The 20568-nt window shown below is 51.1% G+C and overlaps 1 protein-coding gene across 10 annotated transcripts in view; it reads right to left on the bottom strand.

The window, feature by feature from the left end:
* Positions 1–12936, bottom strand: part of HEG1 (heart development protein with EGF like domains 1) — a 56378-nt gene extending 43442 nt beyond the window's left edge. For 5 of the 10 annotated variants that reach the window (XM_030017489.2, XM_030017482.2, XM_030017481.2 and 2 more), the window contains exon 1: positions 12474–12933. In XM_030017489.2, coding sequence (XP_029873349.1) covers positions 12474–12645 — 172 coding nt within the window. In that variant the 5' untranslated portion in view covers positions 12646–12933. Of the gene's footprint in view, positions 1–1550; positions 1642–7000; positions 7086–12473 lie in introns of those variants that run through there. The other 5 variants (XM_030017479.2, XM_030017478.2, XM_030017488.2 and 2 more) reach the window with 4 other exon arrangements.
* Between the last annotated feature and the right edge of the window lie 7632 nt (positions 12937–20568).

Below are 20568 nucleotides of genomic sequence, written 5' to 3' on the forward strand. Positions count from 1 at the left end.
GCAGGGACCCAGCCCGGTGTCATTTTAACTTGCGCTCCCATCCGAGGGCAGTGCTGCTGGAGACTGTCAGACGGCTCGGGGAGGAAGTCTCCTGGCAGGGCTCCACCAAAGTGGAGTTGCTAGGTCACTGGAACAATAAAAAGGCAAGAAAAAACATCCTGGCTGCAAAAAAGAAAGGGGGGGGGAAAAAAAGGAAAAAAAGCCATGGCAGTGTGTACAGCGCTGGTTAAGTGGAAAGAAACAGGGCTGGAGACAGCAGGATGATGCTGTTGCTGGCTTTTGTAAGCCAGGTTTGCAACTGGTAAAAATCTCACATGGGGCAATATTTCCAAGGAAGCTAGCCCGCTGCTGCTATGGAGAGATTGATTACCCTTTGCATGTTAACCAGGGCATCACAATCCATCGTATGACTTTCTCGCACCATCACATGCCCCCAGCAGCTGCCCACGTTCGTTTAAACTGGTAATATAAGAAAACTGCCTCCAAGCAGGGCTATATTTCAGCGATAAGAGGGTGAGAAGCCTCACAAGGTACAGAGTACTGTGCAGCCCCGGGGCTTGGGCTCCTCTGTAAGGAAAGGTGCTAGCAGCTTAGAAGCTGCAGGATGAAATTTTGCTTCCTGAAAAGTTTAATTTCAAAGCCAGAAGGGAGCATTAGCTCATGCTGTCTGACCTCATGTATAACCAAAGTCATTCCATGTAGGTTATTTACTCCCAATATAAGCTCAGTGACTTGTATTTGACTTAAATGGATTTTGCAGGGGAAAAAAACCAAACTACTGGTATTTGTGATTATTAGGGATTGCGCTTAAAACCATGAGAACTATGGGCTGAAGCATAAACTTTTCTGCACAAAACCTCAATGCACATCAAAAAGCGATACCCGGCGGTGTGAAGCGTACGTGTGGCAGGAGCCGTCCACCTCAGGAGCTGAGGACTCTGGCCCTTTGCAGACCCAGGAGGAAACAAGGTGGTATTTTCATGTCAGACCCTGGAAACAAAACCACAGGTCCCTGCTCCAAAGCGATCTGAGCCCAGGAGCTGCTTCCTACAGCCAGGAGGGGACAATAAATACAGGCAAGATGGAGAAGGGAGTAGGAAAAGGAGTGCTGCCACGTTGAGAGGCCACGCTGGGAGCTGCCACGGGTCCCTGGGGGCCAAGCGATGCTGCCCACGGCTGCAGGGTGGGCTTTGGTCCAGGTGTCTTGACCAGAGCCTTGCTCCAGCAATGCACTTAAGAAGAGCTCCCCAGGGAACTATTCTCCATGCTTAATGCTAAGCACGCACCAAAGAGCTTTGCTGGCTGGCGGCCACACCAGGGATGATGACCAGCCTGGGAACTGAGCAACTTCTCAAGGACATGGTGGGGATGAGAAGGATGAAGGGCCCTCTCAGACGCAGGAGGATCACAAGGCCACCAAGGGGTGGATGCAGTTTGGTGACACACAGATACAAGGCTCGCTGGATTCTTCCCTCCACGTAGACTAGCAAAATCCAACCCCATCCCAAGGGAAAACTGATGGCAGCCCAAGCCTTACACCCAGCTCTCACCTCCCAGCTGAAGGTGGGATGCAGGGCATGGTGTCGTGGCAGTGAGAACCATGGGTGCTCTCGTGGCTCCTACTCTTCCAGCAAAGGACGGTGAGACGTGGGCAGAAAAAAGCAAACAGGCAAAAAAATAAAGCAGCTTAAAGAGAAATTAATCCCCAGAAGAGATAAGGGCCCCCACCTCCCTTCCCCCATCTGCTGCGAAAGGATGATGATCTAAATCGCATTTCCTAGATGACACCGCACCGATCTGCCGCCGGAAGGAGCGGTGGCGGGGCTCCGGACGGTGCCGGACCTCCTTCTTCCAGGGACGAGCCAGGTCCTTCCCCGCTGGCCGGTCACCGCTGCCACCGCAGAGGAGCAGGGAGCCCCGGAGCCACTGGAGCAGGCGTTCCTCCCGCCGCCCCGTGCAGCTCTCCCACTGCCTCTGCAGCCACATGTTTCCTTTCTGAGAACCGGGGGGGAAGGGATTTACCATTTCCAGGGCCTTTCTGCCTGCGTTTCGGGGAGGCTGAAAACAAGACGCCTTCTTTCGGCTGCGTGTGGGTCTCTGCTCTGCAGCAGGCAGCCCCGTGGCCGAGCCCTGCGGCCAGCAGCGGAAAAGGGTGATGGAGAAGGGCAGGATTGGGCCGTCACCCTCCGAGCTGTCGCTGAGGACTCACAGGAGTCAGGGTCAGGTCACAGCCTACCTGGGTGCATAGGGGCACTGTGCGCTGACCAAGGCAGCGCAGAAGATCAAGAGGCCAGAAGTCTGCGCCCAAACCCCATCTGCCCACACGCTGACCCATATTACCCAGCATAGAGCCACCTCACGCAGGCTGCCTTGGCATGCTCTTGCCATCAAGTGATCATCAACTTCGGTCTTAACCCAGCATGTGACACGGCTTACCCAGCACTGTACGATCTCCAGGCGTACCAGCAATTTGCAGAACAGGATTATGAGGATGTCTCTCTGCACGGTACGGACCGTTCTCAGAGGCCACGAAATTGCTGGTACTCCCATTCCCCAGGTCAGAAGCCTCCTGGTCCCGATTTGGCTTTGTTCATGTATCATATTTGCTCCATGTCCCTCAGAAAAGACCATCTTCACGATTATTCTGCACTCTCTGATCAAGTTTCCCTCCTAAGAAACATCCTTTCAAAGGGCTTTTATCCGCAGGGTTGGCTGCCACTCTAATACTGCAGCCCCATTCTGTATTTGCTGAAAGAGCTGATAATGTCCTAAAAAGAATTAACATTTAGATGTTAGTCCTGTAACTGAATCCGAATCAAACAATGATGACTGTTCAAATGCCTAAAGCTACTCAGCGGTATTTTCCTTTGAGCTCTTCCAAGCTTGTACCAGGGGTAAGGAGCTTTCTAAAGATGCCTTTGTGAGCACCAGCTACTGAAACCCTTCTCCTTGTCCCTCCAGACACAGATACAATTATGCCCAGCTCCGGCACAAAGATAAAGGCTGAATTACAAGAGCAGTATTATGCTCCACAATCAGGGTCCTTGATTCCAATTGACAAGGAAAGCAAATCATGCGCAGTTGGTTTGCTGATGTTTCCACTCCTGGAAATTCATTCCCATCACAGGGGAAGAAATTAGTTCAACACACAGGGTTACCTTTTGCGCTACCTCCCCAGATTGTTAAATTACCTTAACTCGTCAGTTCATGAGATCTTAGAAGTTACGCAGGGTCAAACCTGGCCACCACTTGTATGGGATATCTTTCTTTGCAGAAGGTTTAACCACCAGCTGCTACAGTTTCCCTGATAAGAAAGTGTTTTCTTACCTATAATGGCACAGATGTAGTAGGACAGCTATTCAGAGAAGCTGTGCAACCTTTCTCTGGAGTAAATTCTTAAAAACATGTTAGATAAACATCTTCTGGGGTGATCCTGCAAGGGGAGATGTCTTGAGGTCCCTTGGGAGATATCTTGAGATCCCTTCCAGACCTGCCTTTTGCTTTTATAGAGTGGTCAAAAAACCAAAGCAAACCAAAAACCCCTCAAATATCCAAACTCCAACCTCCACCCTTCAACTTACGCATACTCCTCCCCCGAAGACAGGTCCTGCTGCCCTGGGTGGGCTGCAGTACCCTCCTGCTAGGCTATCACAGAAGGTATCTTTCCAATAATACATTGAAGCCAAATCTTCAACTTAGTGTGATTCATCCCCGCTTCAGCGAAGTTCAACAGAGCGTGATGTTTCACGCCGGTCCTCAGGGCTTAGAGATTTTCCACAAGAGGAAGGGTGTTAACGCCAGCATCCTAACAAGCGGTGACGTGGATAATTGTGCTCTATAGGTCCAAATTCCTCTTGTCACTCCAGATGCAGAAGTGCCTTTTAGCGTGCTCTTCAGGGAAAAAAGAGCCCTCCTTTGCTACTGGCTAACCCAAAGGAGCCTGTCCATCAGCCCAAAACTCCTGCACAGAGTTTCTTCCATGGTCTGGAGATCCCTGAGGGAATCTGAGGGTGGTTCTGGTAGCAGAAATGACAACTATGTCTGCCTTGTTATAGAGGCGAGAGGTCAGACTGATTCCTGTAAAGGCCTTTAAAACCTCTGCCATCACACCACACTGAAAAATGCTGAGAAAAACGCCCTGAATGTGTGTGTGCAACACGATGTCCTCTGGGAGATGCAGCCTGTGCCGCATCCCTGGGACAACCATTAACCCTTCCCGGTTAACAATTCATCTATCAGACCATTTAAGATGCTTCCTCAGCCCTTTCCCAGCTGATTTCATCCCAGAGCTAAATGAGCTCAGGGTTAAAAAGAAACGGGTATTTTCTCCCAGCCTTGAGCTGCAAGATCCTTGTTGCCATCTAACCACTGTGCAAAAGGTCCCTCAAACATCTCCGTGTTTGCCTTGGCAAAAGAGCCACAAAGGTCACGGCGTTTCCAGAGGACTTTTTGCAAGCACTGTCTTGGGAACCCAAACTGGGGCGCTCACGCAGGGGGGCAAAGGGAAGGACCTGCAGGATTCGGTTGCATTGCAAGTGACACGGTCACCCTCAAACGGCTTAAACTGTCCACAGTCGAGATGCTGCAAAAGCAGTTTTAAAAGTGTTCCTAGCTTCACGTCCTTGCAAAGAATGAAAAGGCAGATGGAGCTTGCTTCTCCCAGCAGAGAGTCAATCTGCCAAGGTCAAGGCACTTGCACAAGGTATTCGGACAGCTGGACAGAAAACAACCGAGGTTGCACCCAATTTTCCTGCTGCATTGCCCTGCACCTCTTTGCGCACCCTCTCTTTGCCTAGCAAAGCGAGACAATTAAGATGGTTGCGCTTCTCCTGCAGACACACAGGCAGAGACCTGCCAAGCAGGAGTGTCTGAAACGGCCCCTCCGTCTGGACTCAAAAGCCTCTGGAGATCAGCTTTGAGCTAGTGGTATTTTTAAATACAGCCAACCTGGACTTCTTGTGCGTCTCCTGGATTTGCAGCTCACATTTGCAAGGGGTTTTTTATCTACCACCTTGACAGCCAGAAGCTCTTTTTCTCCCCCTCTAAGCAATTCTCCTGTAATGACAACTACAGGAGTTGGGGTTTTAAGGAAAGGCAGCCAAATCTTAGGAGCTCTCGACACAGATCCTGACTTTTGGCAGCAGCGCTCCTTCGCCCACAGCCGAGATGCTGACTGCAGCTTGGGAGATGCTTAAGTAACCAACTGCAAAACTATTTATCAAATGGTTCAAAGTCAAGGGCACGGTGGATGCAGAAGCAGATATAACCCTCCTCAACAGCCCTGCCTGTGCAAAGGACAGGCAACGGGAAATACCTTCATCCAAAGCCATGGGACAGACTGGGGGGAGCAGCACGGGAGCAGGGACAGCTTGTAGGATATTTCCTATAGGCGCCCCGCTTATAGGAAATAGGTTGGATTTTGCATTTCAGGCCCTTTAAAAATGATATTTTTATATCATCTCATGCATTTTTTACTGGATTCTGAAGAGATGAAGCTCCTGAGACAGCTTTGTCTGTCCTCCTACTTTGAAACAAATTAGCCTGAAAGGCAGAGACCTCCAAGACAGCAAGTTCCTACAGACTTTATGAAGACCAGCACTTTGCTAGAGAAGACTCTAGTGAGTGTCTGACTTGGAGAGGTGCTGCACCCATACCAAGGAGAGTCCCCGTGGTTCGACCCATGCCCCAGCCGTGGGACCCATACACACTCAGCACCCACAGAGCCCAAAATAAACCACGGCACACACTAACGCCACACACCCTGTGGCGAGCAGAAGAGAGCGAACCACACGTACTGCTCCCAGAGTAACTTTATCACATGTCTCTCCCTTGCATGGGTTTGCCCAAACACTGACAGCTCTAAAAGTGAGCCTCTTTCTCCCCTGGTTTTACACAACCACGCTTTTGACCCCAGCACCCCAGTGAGTGGAAACCTCGCATCATTTTACCTTCCTCCAGTTGATCCCTCCGTTCACCCTGGCTCTGCCTGCCCCTTCTCCAAGCTCTTCAGGACCAGGGGTGACCATCACCCCATTCAGCACCCAGCTGAGATAAAAAACAAATTAACAGCAAAGAAGAGATATGACCCAAGATCCTAAAATCTGTATTATAAACCTGACAACATTCGGGTCCTACAAGAGGTCCTCATTTTAAGCAGGAACTGGTTCTTATTCCCTTTTTCCCTTGTTCTCTCCTGAGCACTTCAGTAGACTGGGTCTCACAGCAGCGTTACTATAACACAGGCAACAGCTACACTAACAGCTTGGAGGAGCTGAAGTTTACAGAGCTTCCTTTACTCAAGGGGACTGCATTTTTCTAAGATTATATTATTACTTGGGCTGGTCGCTCAGTAATGCAACATCATTTCCCTTTTGGGTGGGAAAGTTCTCTCCTTGTCCTCGGACGCGAATGATTTCAGCCTGAAAGGATGAATGCGAACTCTGCATAATCAAAGAGCCATAAATGAACCGTGCCCCTTGCTGAAGCAGCAGGATGTTATGGTATAGCACCTGGGCATTAAAAAAAAATATATGGTGATGGGTGTACATGCATCAGCCGTATGTACGCAGAAAAGGGTGAGAGGGAAGGGTGGCCAGATATCACAAAACCATTTTCTCCTGATAGGCACCCACAGTCTTCACTCTTTCCCTGAGCCTGTGCTCATAACCCTCTTGCGTCTGTTCTGGATGGATATCCCAGCAAATGAACCTCTAATATTTATGGAAACAGCAAATTACAATGCAAATGTCACAAAACTGCTCAGAGAAATAAAAATTTGAATTTATAAGCAGTTCTACTGCCACTGAAAATTGGGTTCTGCCTTTTACACTCAGCCGATCAGCAAAGAGAAAAAACATATTGTATGACCTACATCTTCAATCGAATGTAAATAACAAGGGCTGCGGTTGGGGTATTAAGGCCTCGTGACGAGCTTGCTCACGAGCTGCAGACTATGGATTTTGTATTGGACATTATGAGGGGAATATTATGAACAACCAACCTTTAATTCGCTTGGAGCACCTTCTGACCCTCTGGCTGGTCAAACTGCCCTGAAAGCTTCTTTGCGCCATTGCAACAGCAGAAAATCACCGCAACAGGTGTCAGGATCCGGCCATGCCTCTTTCCAGAGGAGCTCCGTGCATGTCTGAGTGGATCAGCCCAGGAGTGAGCGGTGCTGTTCATCTGCCCAGAGACACCCTGACCCACCCAGACCCTCCTCACCCCCCCACACCTGAGAAACTCTCTTGAAGCTACGTGGAGAAGCAAAGCCAGGATCCAGAGGGTTTACACTGGCTGTCTATGATCCCTCCAGCTCCAGATCATGTCCCCAGGGTATTTAGGAGGTTGCAGCCCTGCCCTGAGCACCCCACCTCCCTCCTGCCTCCCCAGAGCAGCACAGACACAGGCAGAAAGACAGCGGGTTTGTGCTGCAAAAAGGCAGCGGGCTCAGCCATAGCTGAGCCCTACCACTCCGTACCTATCCTTATTTTGGAAATGGTACGTAGCTACCGTTGATGGGGAGCCCACAGCACCAGCCAATGGGTCCTTCCAGCAGCGACTCCAGAAGAGCCGCAGACTTCGGTGCTGCCTTAGTCTCTACACCACGGCACCGAAACACTATTGCTACACTGATAGGTTTTATCGCCTTGGTTAATCTCGTTAACTGAAATAGTTCCTTATTTTGTGCTGCTTTTTATTAGCTTGGATGAATGCTTCATAAATAAAACCATCGCAACCAGACTGATGCTACTGAGCCCTCAGTCCACTTCTGCAGAGCCGTAAGAGCAGCGAGCAGGGCCAGCAGCAGCTCCCGCAGCAGCCGTGCACGGCCCCGGAGCCCGGGCTGGCCGGCGGCAGCACCCAAGCAGGCAGCCAGCACGCACCGACAGTCAGCCGGGCTTTGGTCTCCACTTTCACCCAAGGGACAGCTCGGTGCCCGGTTTGGTAGCTAGCGGCACAGAGCAATCCCCTGGTCCTATTGCCCAGACACCTCCCAAAATCCCTTTTGCATGCAGGACTGCCTGAAACGCTGCGGGTTTGAAGAAGCGGCTTTACGTTTCGGATGCACAGGCACAGTCCCAGCCACGGCAGCATCCCTTCGAGTTTTGTACTACAACCACACCAAGACTAACTGCCTTCCTAGCCTGGTACCGCACCCCCTCCGCCAAACGAGCGCAATCCTCTGCCGTCTCCGAGAGATGTGATGGTGATGGAGCCATTAGCCTCCACACGGCGCTCAGCTGCAGTGACCTGCCCCCTGTAGATGAAGAGGACAGGGAGGATGGAGCTTGGGAGCTCAATCATGGAGGGTTTCTGCCTGCCAGCCCAAAAATTGGGATCTGAAAGAGCAAGTGAAGGAAGCAAGTTGTCCCAGAAACCCCACGCTCCTCTAAACTCAGCAATATCTGCGGCTTTTGATACTGAAAGTAATATTCCCTGAGGAAAGCCCCCCTGCACCAGCAAGGCTGGCATCAGCCCCTGCAGACACGGCAGCAACCACCCGTCTCCCGCGTCCTCCCAGCCACAAGAGAAAATTAAAGCAAATTAAATTATCCCTCTGAAGCGGTGACGGCTGGTGCAGCAAAGCATGCTGCTAATGCCTGCTGAACGGGCACAGGCTGGCTCTGGTGGTTTGCTACTGGGAAATTAAACTTTGCGGAGAGCCCAATAACAGGCTTTAGCTACAGCTATCCCTTTACCTGCTGTGCGCTGGCCGCAGCTTAGCAGCCGCATTCTCTGCGTATGGAGGTGTAAATCAATACGCATCTCTATGTGCTCCCTGCTAGTCGGGTTACACAATTATCTCTTGGACCATATTCATTTATCATTTAAATATCATGCAAAGTGCTTTTACAGACTGATGCAAACCCAGCCTGTCAGTGCATGACCCCTGTTACCTTCAGGGTCTTGGGATAGGGAACAGGCAGGGAAGCCAATCTCTTATCTCCCTCCTTTTCTGAAATGCTTTTTTTTTTTCCCTTCTCTTTTCTTTTTTGCTTTTAATTATGTACCCCAAAGGAGGAGAGCTAAATCTATACAACTCCAGGGACTTCACATTCGCGGCACACCAACCAAATCCAGTTACAGCTCACAGAGAGGAGCAGTGAAGATGCCCAAGAAAAGAAAACCCTGCAGCCTATGGGTTTTTTGATAGCAATGCAGAGGCACGGGAGGCGATCCTTCCTTGTCCCCATGCCGCAGAGGGAGGAAGCATCCTTCCTGCACCGCCGGCGGTCACCTGAAATCCTATCAAAGCTAAACAGCAGCATGTTAGTCCTCTCTGCATCGGCGTGACTGCACGGAGAGCCGGGCTTCTGCCCCCAGGAGCCACAAAATCCGTACTGTGAAATTTGAGGCAGGTTTTGAGGCAATACCACACTTTTGTGCAAACAGGCATCCTCATCATCTTCTTCCCTCACTCCTAAATTTTCTTCTTCTGCACACAGAAAGTTTCAAAGATAGAAAGTTTAAAAAAAAACAACATAAATAAATGCAGACTGTTCTGTCCCTCTCTTAGGGTTGGGAAGTTTCTCCTAGCAGCCAGCCTAAATCTCTGCTGCAAGCTAAGCTGATTGCTTCTCGGGTGATTTCACACCTTATTTCCAGGGCTCCCACTAGGGAAGCTGCAAAGAAAGGCAGCAGCTGGCACAGGAGAGAGGGAGAAAGGACAGAAGGCCAGACACAGATGGCAGAAAAGCAGATCAACTTCTCAGGGCAAGCCCGTTGCCGGCAGCCCCGCGCTGTGCCGGGCGGCATGGCAGGGCACCCGTGTGGGTCAGAAGTAAAGGGAGAAGGAACATTGCAGAAACCGGGGGAGACCCCAGCCATACTGACTTTGTGGGGGGCTCGGTGCCACCTCCACTGTCCCCGTGGTGTCACTGCAATTATTCCCATTTTACAGATGGGAAACCTGAAATAAGGAGACCTGCAGGAGGACAGAGCTTGTAACCGAACCTCCGCCCGACCCAGGCTGGCAGCAAACGGTGCCCTTCGGCTCGTCCGGTGCCCATGTAAAACAGCTGCCGGGAGGAATTTCGCAGAGGGGTTTGATGATGCTTTAACTCTACTGTCACCAGGTTTCTCACTTCCTACTTCACCTATTTTTTCCTACGTTTCTGTGCCCTGATTCAGCCTGTACTTTAAACAACACGCGAAAGCCATCTGTCCTCGTATCTTCACCAGACAAGCCCACGGTGGGTTTGGCGGGGAGGGACGGCAGATGCGGTCCGAGGCGCAGACAGGCCAGGGAAGGCAGCTCCGCAGGGCAGCCGGGCTCTCGCCCCACTCCCTCACCCCACGCTTTGTGAGAGATTCAAAAGCCCCGTTTCTACACCCACTGCCTCACCATCTGCTCGCTAAGCCCTGCCTAAGAAAGGGCTTTTGCCGCCTAACCTCAGACTCATTTCAGACGGAGATGTAATCTTCACTTCCACGTAGCGCCGGGGTGATGGGTTTACAAGAAACGTTTCCCGCCCCGCTTCAAGCAAGCGTTTTCAAAGGTGAAAAACATCTCAGAGGGCCAGGAGCGGCAGTGAGACAGACAACAGGGATTTCTCAAGTGTCTACAGCTCAACCTGAGAGTGATTCAGGAGATCCCATCAGCCTGCTCCCTTAACACCAAACAATTCCCTTGACTGACAAGCATAGAGCTGTAGCTAACAGCGAGTGAATCGCGGCTGTCAGGACCCAGCATAATTCATGATGCCGTTTGCTAGGGAGCGAGCTACTGCCGGGCTATTCATCACTCCTTCACGATGCGTCCCCCGTTCCTTCTGGATGGGGTTGACATGATTCACGAGCACCTGTAGCTGTCGAGCACGGGCTGCACGGAGCAAAGCCTCTGCCGCTGAGCCAGGCGGCCAGACGCTGGTAGCCAGACAAATGGCTTTTCCAGCATATGGACAGATAGTTCGAGCTTTTCATACTCTTAACAAAGGAAATGCATTCCTCCGCTGACTCTCAGGAGTCATCAAGGTCACAGGAAAAGATGCCAGATCGAAAGCTGAGACGAAATTAAATAGTTTTTTCTGTCCACCGAGGAATTTGTGCAGCTCTCATCAAATAATAGGCGAGCACTTTGCTGGAAAGTTGCGGATTTTATCTTCACAAGGTTGACAGCAGGTAAGACAGCATTATTCTCTCCCGGTTTGGAAGGCAAACTGACACTTGGAGTGGCACAAAGAAGTGGCTGAGCTGGCAACAGACCCAAATCTCCTTCATTTCAGTGCAGTATCCTAGTCACCAGGCTGCTCTCACACAAACACTGTTAGTTAGGAGTTTTCTAATCCGCTGCAGGGTACATTCCAGTCGATATCCCCAACTATATATCTGGTCTAGTGGGGATACCTCTTACAAAGGTACGCCTTGGGTTTGTGAACAAAACTAAAAAGTTATAGATGTAGTTTTGTCGCATTTCCTGAAATTGTATAGCTCCATGAAAGTAAACTTCACCCCAAGTACCAAAGCGTGATATTCTCTCCACTTCAGAAATTAAAAGATGAAATTTGACGGTCCAGCTCAGGTGGGTGATCAATCCTAAAACCTACTTAAAACCTACACAGGACTAATTTGACATACAGGATTTCTTTATACCACCTGCAGACACCCAGCACTTTCCAAACTCATCAAGAATTAGTCATCCTTAGAGCTGTGTGTCTTATTCGGCGAGGAAGCAAACCAGTTTACCGGGTCACACTTGAAATGAGCCCTGCTTGTTCTGGGAAAAATATGGTCTATCCTGTGCTGAAACCAAATTCAGTGTCACTTGTAAAGCACCAAACCAGTCATCGCTCCCGATAACGACGCTGTAGATGTGGCGTGCAAGGAAAAAACGCGACTTTATACGTGACTAATCTGACGGTCTGTAGGCGACGCAAAGAAAGAGGGTATTTATAGAGAGCTGACGGCATCTGTCCCCACACCTGGATGTGGGTCAGCACCTGAGGTGGAACGAGGGCATGTCTGGAGACAAGCGGTAGCCAACACAGACCCTGAAGACCACCTACGGGAGCCGCCGATTTCCCACCTGGGAAGCGTTTTGGCGGGTGGACGCGCATTGGCCGTGCCCCCGGTACCCACCAGAGCCTTCCTCAAGTTCCTCTGTGAAGTTTCCACCGCTCGCCTTCGAGTCCGTCCGCGCACCTACAAGCCGTCGACAGTTTCCCACCCGCCATTCCCATCCCAAACCTTCACCCCGTTTGAAGCACTTGCCGGTACCGCGACGGGCCGGGCAAAATTAAAAACGGAGAGGGATTCGGGAGGGGAGGAGCGGGGTGGGGGGGGTTGCACTTCGCAGCCTGGGTGATGTCGGGATGCTCAGCAACCCTCGGTCGCGGTGCGGCGGAGAGGGCGCGGGGGTCCCACGCCGCGCGGGTCCCGCGCGGCGTGGGACCCCCGCGCCCTCTCCGCCGCACCGCGACCGCTGCCGGGACCAAATCCCATCCCCATCCCCACGGCGGAACGGGGGCACTCACCCGGGCTGCCGGCGTGTCCCGCGGCGGGAGGCGAGCAAGGGCGGCCGAGACGGCTTCGGGACGGAGGAGGAGGAGGAGGAGGAGGAGGAAGACGCCGTGGGGAAACGAGGGGCAGAGACCCGGCCGGCGGGACCAGCCCCAGCAGCAGCAGCAGGGTGCAAGCTGCCGGCATGGCGCTGGGGGTGGATTGGGGTGGGGGGGGGGGGGGGGAAGGGTAGGGGGGGGTGGGGGGGGGGTGGTTGTTCACATGCCCGGAGCGGGGCAATGAATAACCGAGTCGATAGCGATTTTTAATTAATTCACCGTGCCCCCCCCCCTCCCCGGGGCGGCGCAGAAGGCGGCCGCCCCGGTCTTAAAAGTGCGGGGTACCCATAGCGGAGGGGGGGCGAAGGGAGGGGGGGGGCGGCCAGCAGCGGCAGCAGCAGCCTGCGGCCAAGTGCCGGCGCCCGAAAGTAAAAGGGCAGGCGGCGGAGGCTCCTCCTCGAGCCTGACATCACCCAGCCGCGGCTCGGCTCGGCTCGGCACGGCCCGGCTCCGCACGCCCCCCCCCCCCCCCCCCCCCCCGCCCCGGCCCGGCCCGGCCCCGAGCGGCCGCCCCCTCCCGCCCCGCGCAGCCGTCGGGCCGCCCGCTCCCTCCCCCGGCTGTGCGAAGCGCTATTATTATTATTACTATTACTAAAAATGATTTTTACTTTATTTTTCCCGACGCATCTCCCGGCCGAGCCGGGCGAGCCCCTTGCCCCCCCCCCCCCCCACCTACCGCGCTGAAAGGCAAACGGCGCGCAAAGTCCCGCGCCCCGCGCAGCGGCCCCCGGCGGGGTGCGACGGCCCCGCTGCCGGTAGTGGCACCCCGCCTCGCTGCCGGCAGTGCCACCCCTCCCGCTCCCGGCGCTCGTACGGCAGCGCTACCCTGCTTCGTTTCCCAGGCGCCATGGATGGAGGGGGTCAGGGGGAACAGGCCGAAAGAAGGCGGCTGCAATAAGGGCATCCCGCACGCCGTCCCGGCCTGCCCTGCCAGGGTCCCCAGGTCCGGTACGCTCCCGCGCTCGTTTTTGAGCTACAGGGGAACAAAGCCAGCGAGCGAGCGAGCGAGTCCGGTATCACGTCTCGGGCTGCGACCGATACAGCTTCTGAAGCAGATGAAAACCTGGCCGATTGTGCGCTGCTCTGCAAGATTGGAAAGTTTCTTTCCAGATGAGTGCGGTGAGCGTTAGATAGCCCCAAACTTAATTCCCACCGAGATCAAGTCCTTGCCAAATAACTTCAAATCTTTTATTGGTTATAAAGCTAACCCACTCTCTTTTAAATGCCAGCAGCAGCGTTTGAGGCTGCAGCTTCTTTTCCCAGGCTGGGCTGTACGGGAGGCAAAGGATTTCCCTTTATTGTTCTGAAATTCCCTTCCATAACTTCATGCTCCTGGTTCTGTGAGACAGCACGCCGCGGAGCAGCAGGCTGGGCTTTGCCGAGGCTGCTGGCATCCCAACGCACCGAGTTTAGCTGAGCTCTCCTTCCCCGGGGAACAGAAACCTGTCCTGGGCAGCCTCTCCCCTCTGAGCCACCCCTGGGCCCTTTGCTTTTCCCTCGAGCTATTTCAGAATCAGGCTTGATTTCCACGAGCCAAGCAGAATCCAACATTTCAAAGGGGGGTGACAAGTGACAATACACCACCACATCCAGACAGCCTCGGATAAAACCCAGATCTGGTCCACAGCCCCCCGCTCCCCGTTTCTCACTTCACCAAAAGCAGAAGTCAATGGCTGACAAACACAAACTCTCCTGAAAGCCTCTTTCCACCCAAAAGGTGGCACTGATGAGCCCACAGCAGCATGTTAATGACCTTGGCTTTACCCAGACACAGGACTTGGTCTCCGGCGCTCCTTCACTTTTCTCTCAACGTGCGGGTGCTTTCTGCACCTTCCCATGCACCTTTGCAATGAAGCACACTTGGAAATGTTCACTCTGATGCTCGCATAATCATAGATGAAAGCCCTGGAAAAGGCAGCCCTTTGAGGCACCCCTCTATCAACCCATTCTCTATTCTATTCCCTACAACTTTTGGCATCTTCTTGCTTCAAATTTGCTTAAACTCAAGGAACAAGCCAAGCTAGTGTCAGTTTGGGAAGTACTACACGTTAGGAAATGAAGCACTAACAAATCGCGACAACACTTTAATTATACTGGTAAACATCCCAGTCCTGGCAAAGGGGGACATCTGAGTGACCCAGAAATCACAGGCAGTTACCACCAAGGTACATGATCCACACAGGACATCTTTAGGCTCCTTCAGCCTATGTCAATATACTTATACATTCTTTATGGAATAGGTTGTGTAAAAAAATAGCTTCCTCACTGACAAGATGGAGACATCAATATGCAACTAAGTAATGTGCCATCATGGGCTTGAGTTAAAGTTCAGGTGAAGAGCTGTGAAGTATTTTGATACTTCGGGAGATGGCGCAGGGAGCATAAAGCAGCAGCTCAAATACTTGAGCATTTCTTTATACATGAAATGCAGGGCTCCATTTTACTGATTCCTAAGATAATAAGTAATATCAGTAATAATTACAATTCTTCAGAAAGTTTTGTTAGTCTCTGGAATGAAAGTCTTGCCAACAAGCAAATCTGACACTTTCCTACATCCTTTAACTGCGAGATATAGGTGAGGCAGCAGGGGCAGAGAAACCTCTCCGAGATCAATGATACTCCATCAGGGCTGCGTGGGGCAAATCAAAGCTAAACCCAGCCCCGACATGAAATGGATGCTCTCATGTCCACTCACTCTCAAGCCTGAGGGCCCTAACACCGAGGCTAGAGCTCTCATCCCTTTCCCCCCACCTTTCCCAAGGGACTTCCCCAATGTCTAAGCCATGTAGCAGCTCCCCGCTCTTACTGCATTCTCCCAAGCTGTAAATCCAACCAGCAGGAAGCACGGTATCAAATGCTTTTCCAAAAAAGTCTCAATAAATTATTCCTACAGGCGCATCAAGAGCAATAGCAGAAGCAGGCAAATGCAAAACGAACGCTGCTGAAAGGACCAGTGCCCATACTGAATGGCTCCATCTCCCCGCGTCCCTGTGGTGCATTCATAGCATGGCCCATGGAGCTGTGAGCAGTGAAGAACTGGATTAACCCCCTCTGCGGGGGGGGGGGGCAGCTAATGCACTCTCCCAAATTGCCATTACACCTGCCCAAGCTGCCGTAGTGCTGCATTTCTGAACCAAACAGGACATCGGTGACTGTCGGGGGGGTAACCACGAGGACCGTACACCCATACGCACAGCTAGCACCACGAAACGCCGGCCAAAGGGTCCCGCGCTGCCCTTGAAGCTCCTGCGTCCCAACAGAGCTTAATATAGGTGAGAAAACACACCAGCAGGCGGGCCAGTGGGGCTGGGGATGGCCCGTTGCAGCCTCCGACGCACACAGCACCGGGGAGGCTGCTGCCTTCGCCCGTCCCAGCTGGGGCAAAAGCCCCACAGTGTGAACCCATGCGTTTAAACCAGTATTTACCATCAGAAAATAATCTCGCTCCTCTCTCCGTCACGGTTCCAGTCACAAGCAGCACATTATTCACAAGCACCTGGAAAGGAAACACCGATATTCAGGCCACTTCAGACTTCCCAAATGCATTCCCTTCCCCCCGCAGGTGCCTAATTTGCCAAGGTTTAGTGGCTGTAAATTTAAGGCTACTGTGTTTTCCTGCCGTGTTATTTTTTTTCTACCTTCACCGCTTCGAAGGAATACCCCTGCACCAAAGAAGTCAATGTATGCCTGATATATCTGAGCTCCAGCTCCAAAAGCCACATGAAAACACATAGAAAAAAAAAATTCTGACTTTTTTTTTTTAAAATGGATTTTTTTTATCCATTGGGACCACAGACGGTAATATCATGGGGATACCGGCCCTGCCACCCACATGCCACATTAGACACCCTCCTGGGAGGCCGGGGAAGAAGCATCGGTGGTGGTGGGAAGAAGATGCGCTGCAGCAGGATGAAGGTGGCTGCGTGAAGCGTGAGAGCTCAGCGAAGGCCACCGGCGCTTGGCTTTTCCTCACATGGTCCCGGATTTGTTTATCCCCGTGGCACGACTGCACGCTCCGCTGCTGCATCCCGCTAATAATCGTTACAGGGCAGCTCCGGGCTGAGGGCTGCTCCCCTCCCTCCTTCAGAGCACAAAACTAATAGGAGATTTAAATGCATGAAATTGTGCCTGAGGAGTCGGATGGGCCAGGGAAACCCTGATGTAAAATAATGCCACCGCATCCTCCTGAAAGACACTGTGACCTCAAACGTCTCCCCGAATTATGTATAAAATACATTTAACACTTCCATCTGAAAGCAACCAGCACATTCAACACAAAAAGGAGTTAAAAACAAACAAAGAAACAAAAACCTCATCAACACAGGAAGCCTCTAACTATATAAAACATGATTGATATTATACACTGATTAACTGAATCCCACCCATCACTTTGTTTTGGGGGAGGAAAAAAAAAAAGTTTGTTTTTATTTCACCTTGATTTCCACTCTCCAGATTGAGGGGCTGAAGACACATGACCAAATTTGCCCAGTTCTGCATTGTTTCGGTCTGAAATCACCAAAACCCACAGGAGTCTCTACAGAAGAGGCATCTCCGTAGCACTTCGTCAGGATTACATTGACTGGTCCCTTCTCTCTGGTCCTGTAGGAGCCTTTCGCAGCCCCAGCCAATGTCATGAAACCCTGCAGCTCCCTTGAAACTCAGCCCAGATCTGTCCAAAACTTGGATCAGGCTCATAAACCTCAGACAAGTTTTAAGCTGATGATGAATTAAGGTACAAAGTGAATGTTTTCTACTCCTGGAATTTGTTACTAAAAGTCCTGAGTTTCCGAAGCGGACAGATAGTTCCTAGCCGAGTAATTAATTACCTTCCCCATCTTCTCTCGATGCTGTAAGCCATCCATTAATGGATCCCAATCATCCAAAAGGCACTTAGTACCTGACCATTTTTCTTGAAGTTTTGGGGGTGGTGGTATTTTATTGATTTATTTTTACAAGAACTGCTTGCCTTGTACCTCCCTTGGAAGCAGCTTGTTCCAGATACTTGACATTTGGAGGTCAGGATGGATATGGGTCTTGTGATCTCTTCTCATCCCTCAGAGAAAAATGCACAACAAATTAAAATGACATTGCATTTTCAATCCTGCCACTGGAAATAAACCCTGTATTTTCCGGGGTAAAAAAAAAAAAAAAAAAAAAAAAATCAGCCATTGAAAACTAGCTGAGAAGAAGCAATCCTAAATTTCTGATTTATTTCTTTTAGGACCCTTTTCAGCCAGCTCTGGTTTGGAGCGCATCAAGAAAAGAACGGCCATTTCAGAGCTGAGCAAAACACTGCACAGCAGTGCCCTCCAACTCCAGAAAGAAGCCCCTGCCAAAGTTCACGAGCAACATTTGGATCTGACAAAGTTACAGGTACGCTCCTTGACCGCTGCGTTTCTGGGAGCGCGCTCGTGCTTCCCTTTGCTCTCACACAAGGCGGGGGCAAATCCCCGGTATTGGGGGGAATGTGCATGAAAGTCACATGAAAAAAGCCACGAGGAGCAGCAGGCAGAAAGGGAAGGAGCCTCTCTCGTGCCACACAGGCTTTAAAGCTATTTATTTCTAGCCTGCAGTTTGCTGCTAGGGCCTCTCATCCATAGCTTTTAAGGCTGTTACTGCTGAGGTCTCATCTCGTCTCAGGTTTAAGCGATGGTACGCCAAATCCAGGTCTCACCAACACACCACTGTGGAATATAAGCAAGTCCATTATATACCTTTCTTACACAGAGTTACCAAATTTATAGGCTGTCCACAAAGTTTTCTTTTATCCCAGTAATTGCCTTTTCTAATATTCACCAGGCAAGGGCAATAATTTAAATAACCTTGGTTTCCCACTAACCTAAATGTTAATCCTAGGCTGGCTCCTATGATTCAGAGAATCTCTTCCAAACTTGCAGGTGTTAAGTATGATGCTGCTTAAGAAGCTCTGCCTGTCTGAACCAGAGGTGCATGGGCGAGAGCGTACCAGCACATGGGGCACAGAGAGCCCCCCTGTGCCTCAATTTGGCCATGCACGGAAGCATCATTTCATTTTTTGTCATCATTCTTTGCTACTTCAACACTGTGGTCACGACTATCTGCTATGACTAAGTGACCATGCAGGTGTGTGATTTTCTTGGCCACCATACATGACAAAGAGCATCCAAGGAAACTCAAAGCTGATCAAGAGAAAGCCAAGAGGGGAGAAAAAAAAGACAAGTTTGAGCTAAGCTATGGATTTAAGGAGCTTGGCTCTTCCCATGCAGACTCCTAATGGCACACATAGGCAGATCCAGGGAGATGATGACAATTTATACCAACTGAGGAGCTGTCTCTCAATGCCAATATCACAATAAAACTTCACTTTTCTCCTGCCCATTCTTAGTCTTGACTATTTGTGCTGCAGGTTTTTTGAGGCAGAAGATTCTGATTTCCAGACCCATTTAGTGCTGTGGGATCACAAACGCAGCATGAGCTTCCAGGCAATACTGCAAGGCAAGTAATAAAATATTTATCCTCCACTGCCTTCTGTGCTTGTATGCTCTGCAAAGGAAGCCATCAAAACTGGAGCCACCAATTTACAGGTGGAGTCTTCAAAAGGAACAAGACCGAGCTGTTATATCTCTCTCAAAAACAAATGTTTTCACACCCTGACCCATTGCAAAACATTTTCATTTCTTACATAATAATAAAAAAAAAAATCAAACTTCCAACTGGAAGGAAAAAAAATATAGATGATAACAAAGCTTACATGGCTTAGAATCATAGAATCCTAGAATTGTTTAGGTTGGAAAAGACCTTTGAGATCATCGAGTCCAACTGTCTTAGAAGACAGGAAGGCCTTTTCATGACATTAACCAAGCTGCAACCTATACAGGACATACGATGGTCAGAGCTGGGTCCCAAACCCACCTTCAGGGAACCTGAAGCTTCATGAAAGCCTCAGCATCTGGAGTCACAGCCTAGCTCCTGGGGGGGTGAAAGCAGCACATTCCCACTCACAGCAGCAATCCCCACTCACCTTTCTTCCCTTCAACCACTAAACGTGAAGCTGGTAAATTCCTACACCTGATTTCACGCATTTTTTCAGAGTGCTACAGAAGCTACAGACATTTTTTGACAGGACACCCTGATCTTTGGCAATGCAACTATTCTTTCTTTCTCACTGGAAAAGCTTCCTTGACGTGCAAAGCCCTGCAAACCCGTACGGCCTGAACTCATCGAGTCTCCAACGCTACCGAGCCTGTGGGCTTATCAGTACTAAAACAAGGCTTTCCTCCACTCTTACCGTTAACTACATCAAAGCTAACACTCCAGGAAAGATCAGCACATCCCTTTTCAAGCATTTAACAGGGAAGTTGCTCTACTCATAACCTGTAACACCAGCAAGGAAACCAGCCCTGTGTGATGCGTTCCTGCCTTGCAGCTACAAGAGGAGGAAAGGACCAAGTGCCCACACGTACTGGCTGGTGGAGGGAGCTGGTTCCTGCCGTGCTGGTGGTGCCAGTGGAGAAGGTGGCAGAGCTTCTCCAGCAGCAGTACATGAAGCCCGAAGACCAGAAACCCCCGGAATGACGTGTTCTGCAGAGCATCTCCTCCTCTGCCAGGCCACGATAGCAGCTATTGCCATCTGGCACTGATGCCAGCCCTGCCGCTGCCTTTTTCCAGAAATCCCAAGGCACGACCCATCCCTGCACCCCAGAGCCCTCTGGACATCCTCCCACCAGGCCCCTGCACAGCACGGTGCCTTTCTTCAGCAGCCAGCGGAGGCTTCGGCAGCGGGCAAACACAACCAAAATTGTTCCAGAGGATATTCAGATGCAAAGGGCTGCTGGAGCTAAAGGGGCAGGACGGTGGTGGCAGGGGAAGGGGACAGCTGCTGCTGCAGACTTAGCTGGCTGAAAGCAAAGCTGTGGGGCACCTTCCCAATACTGCTAGACCAAGGGAGAAGCTGCTTGTACTTCTGGCCCATCACACCCCAGTTTTGGGGACGAGCAGGGACTGCGGTGCCAGGGAGGCAAACGCTCGCCAC

Source organism: Aquila chrysaetos, chromosome 6 (assembly GCF_900496995.4).
Source record: "Aquila chrysaetos chrysaetos chromosome 6, bAquChr1.4, whole genome shotgun sequence".
Classification (NCBI taxonomy): Eukaryota; Metazoa; Chordata; class Aves; order Accipitriformes; family Accipitridae; genus Aquila; species Aquila chrysaetos.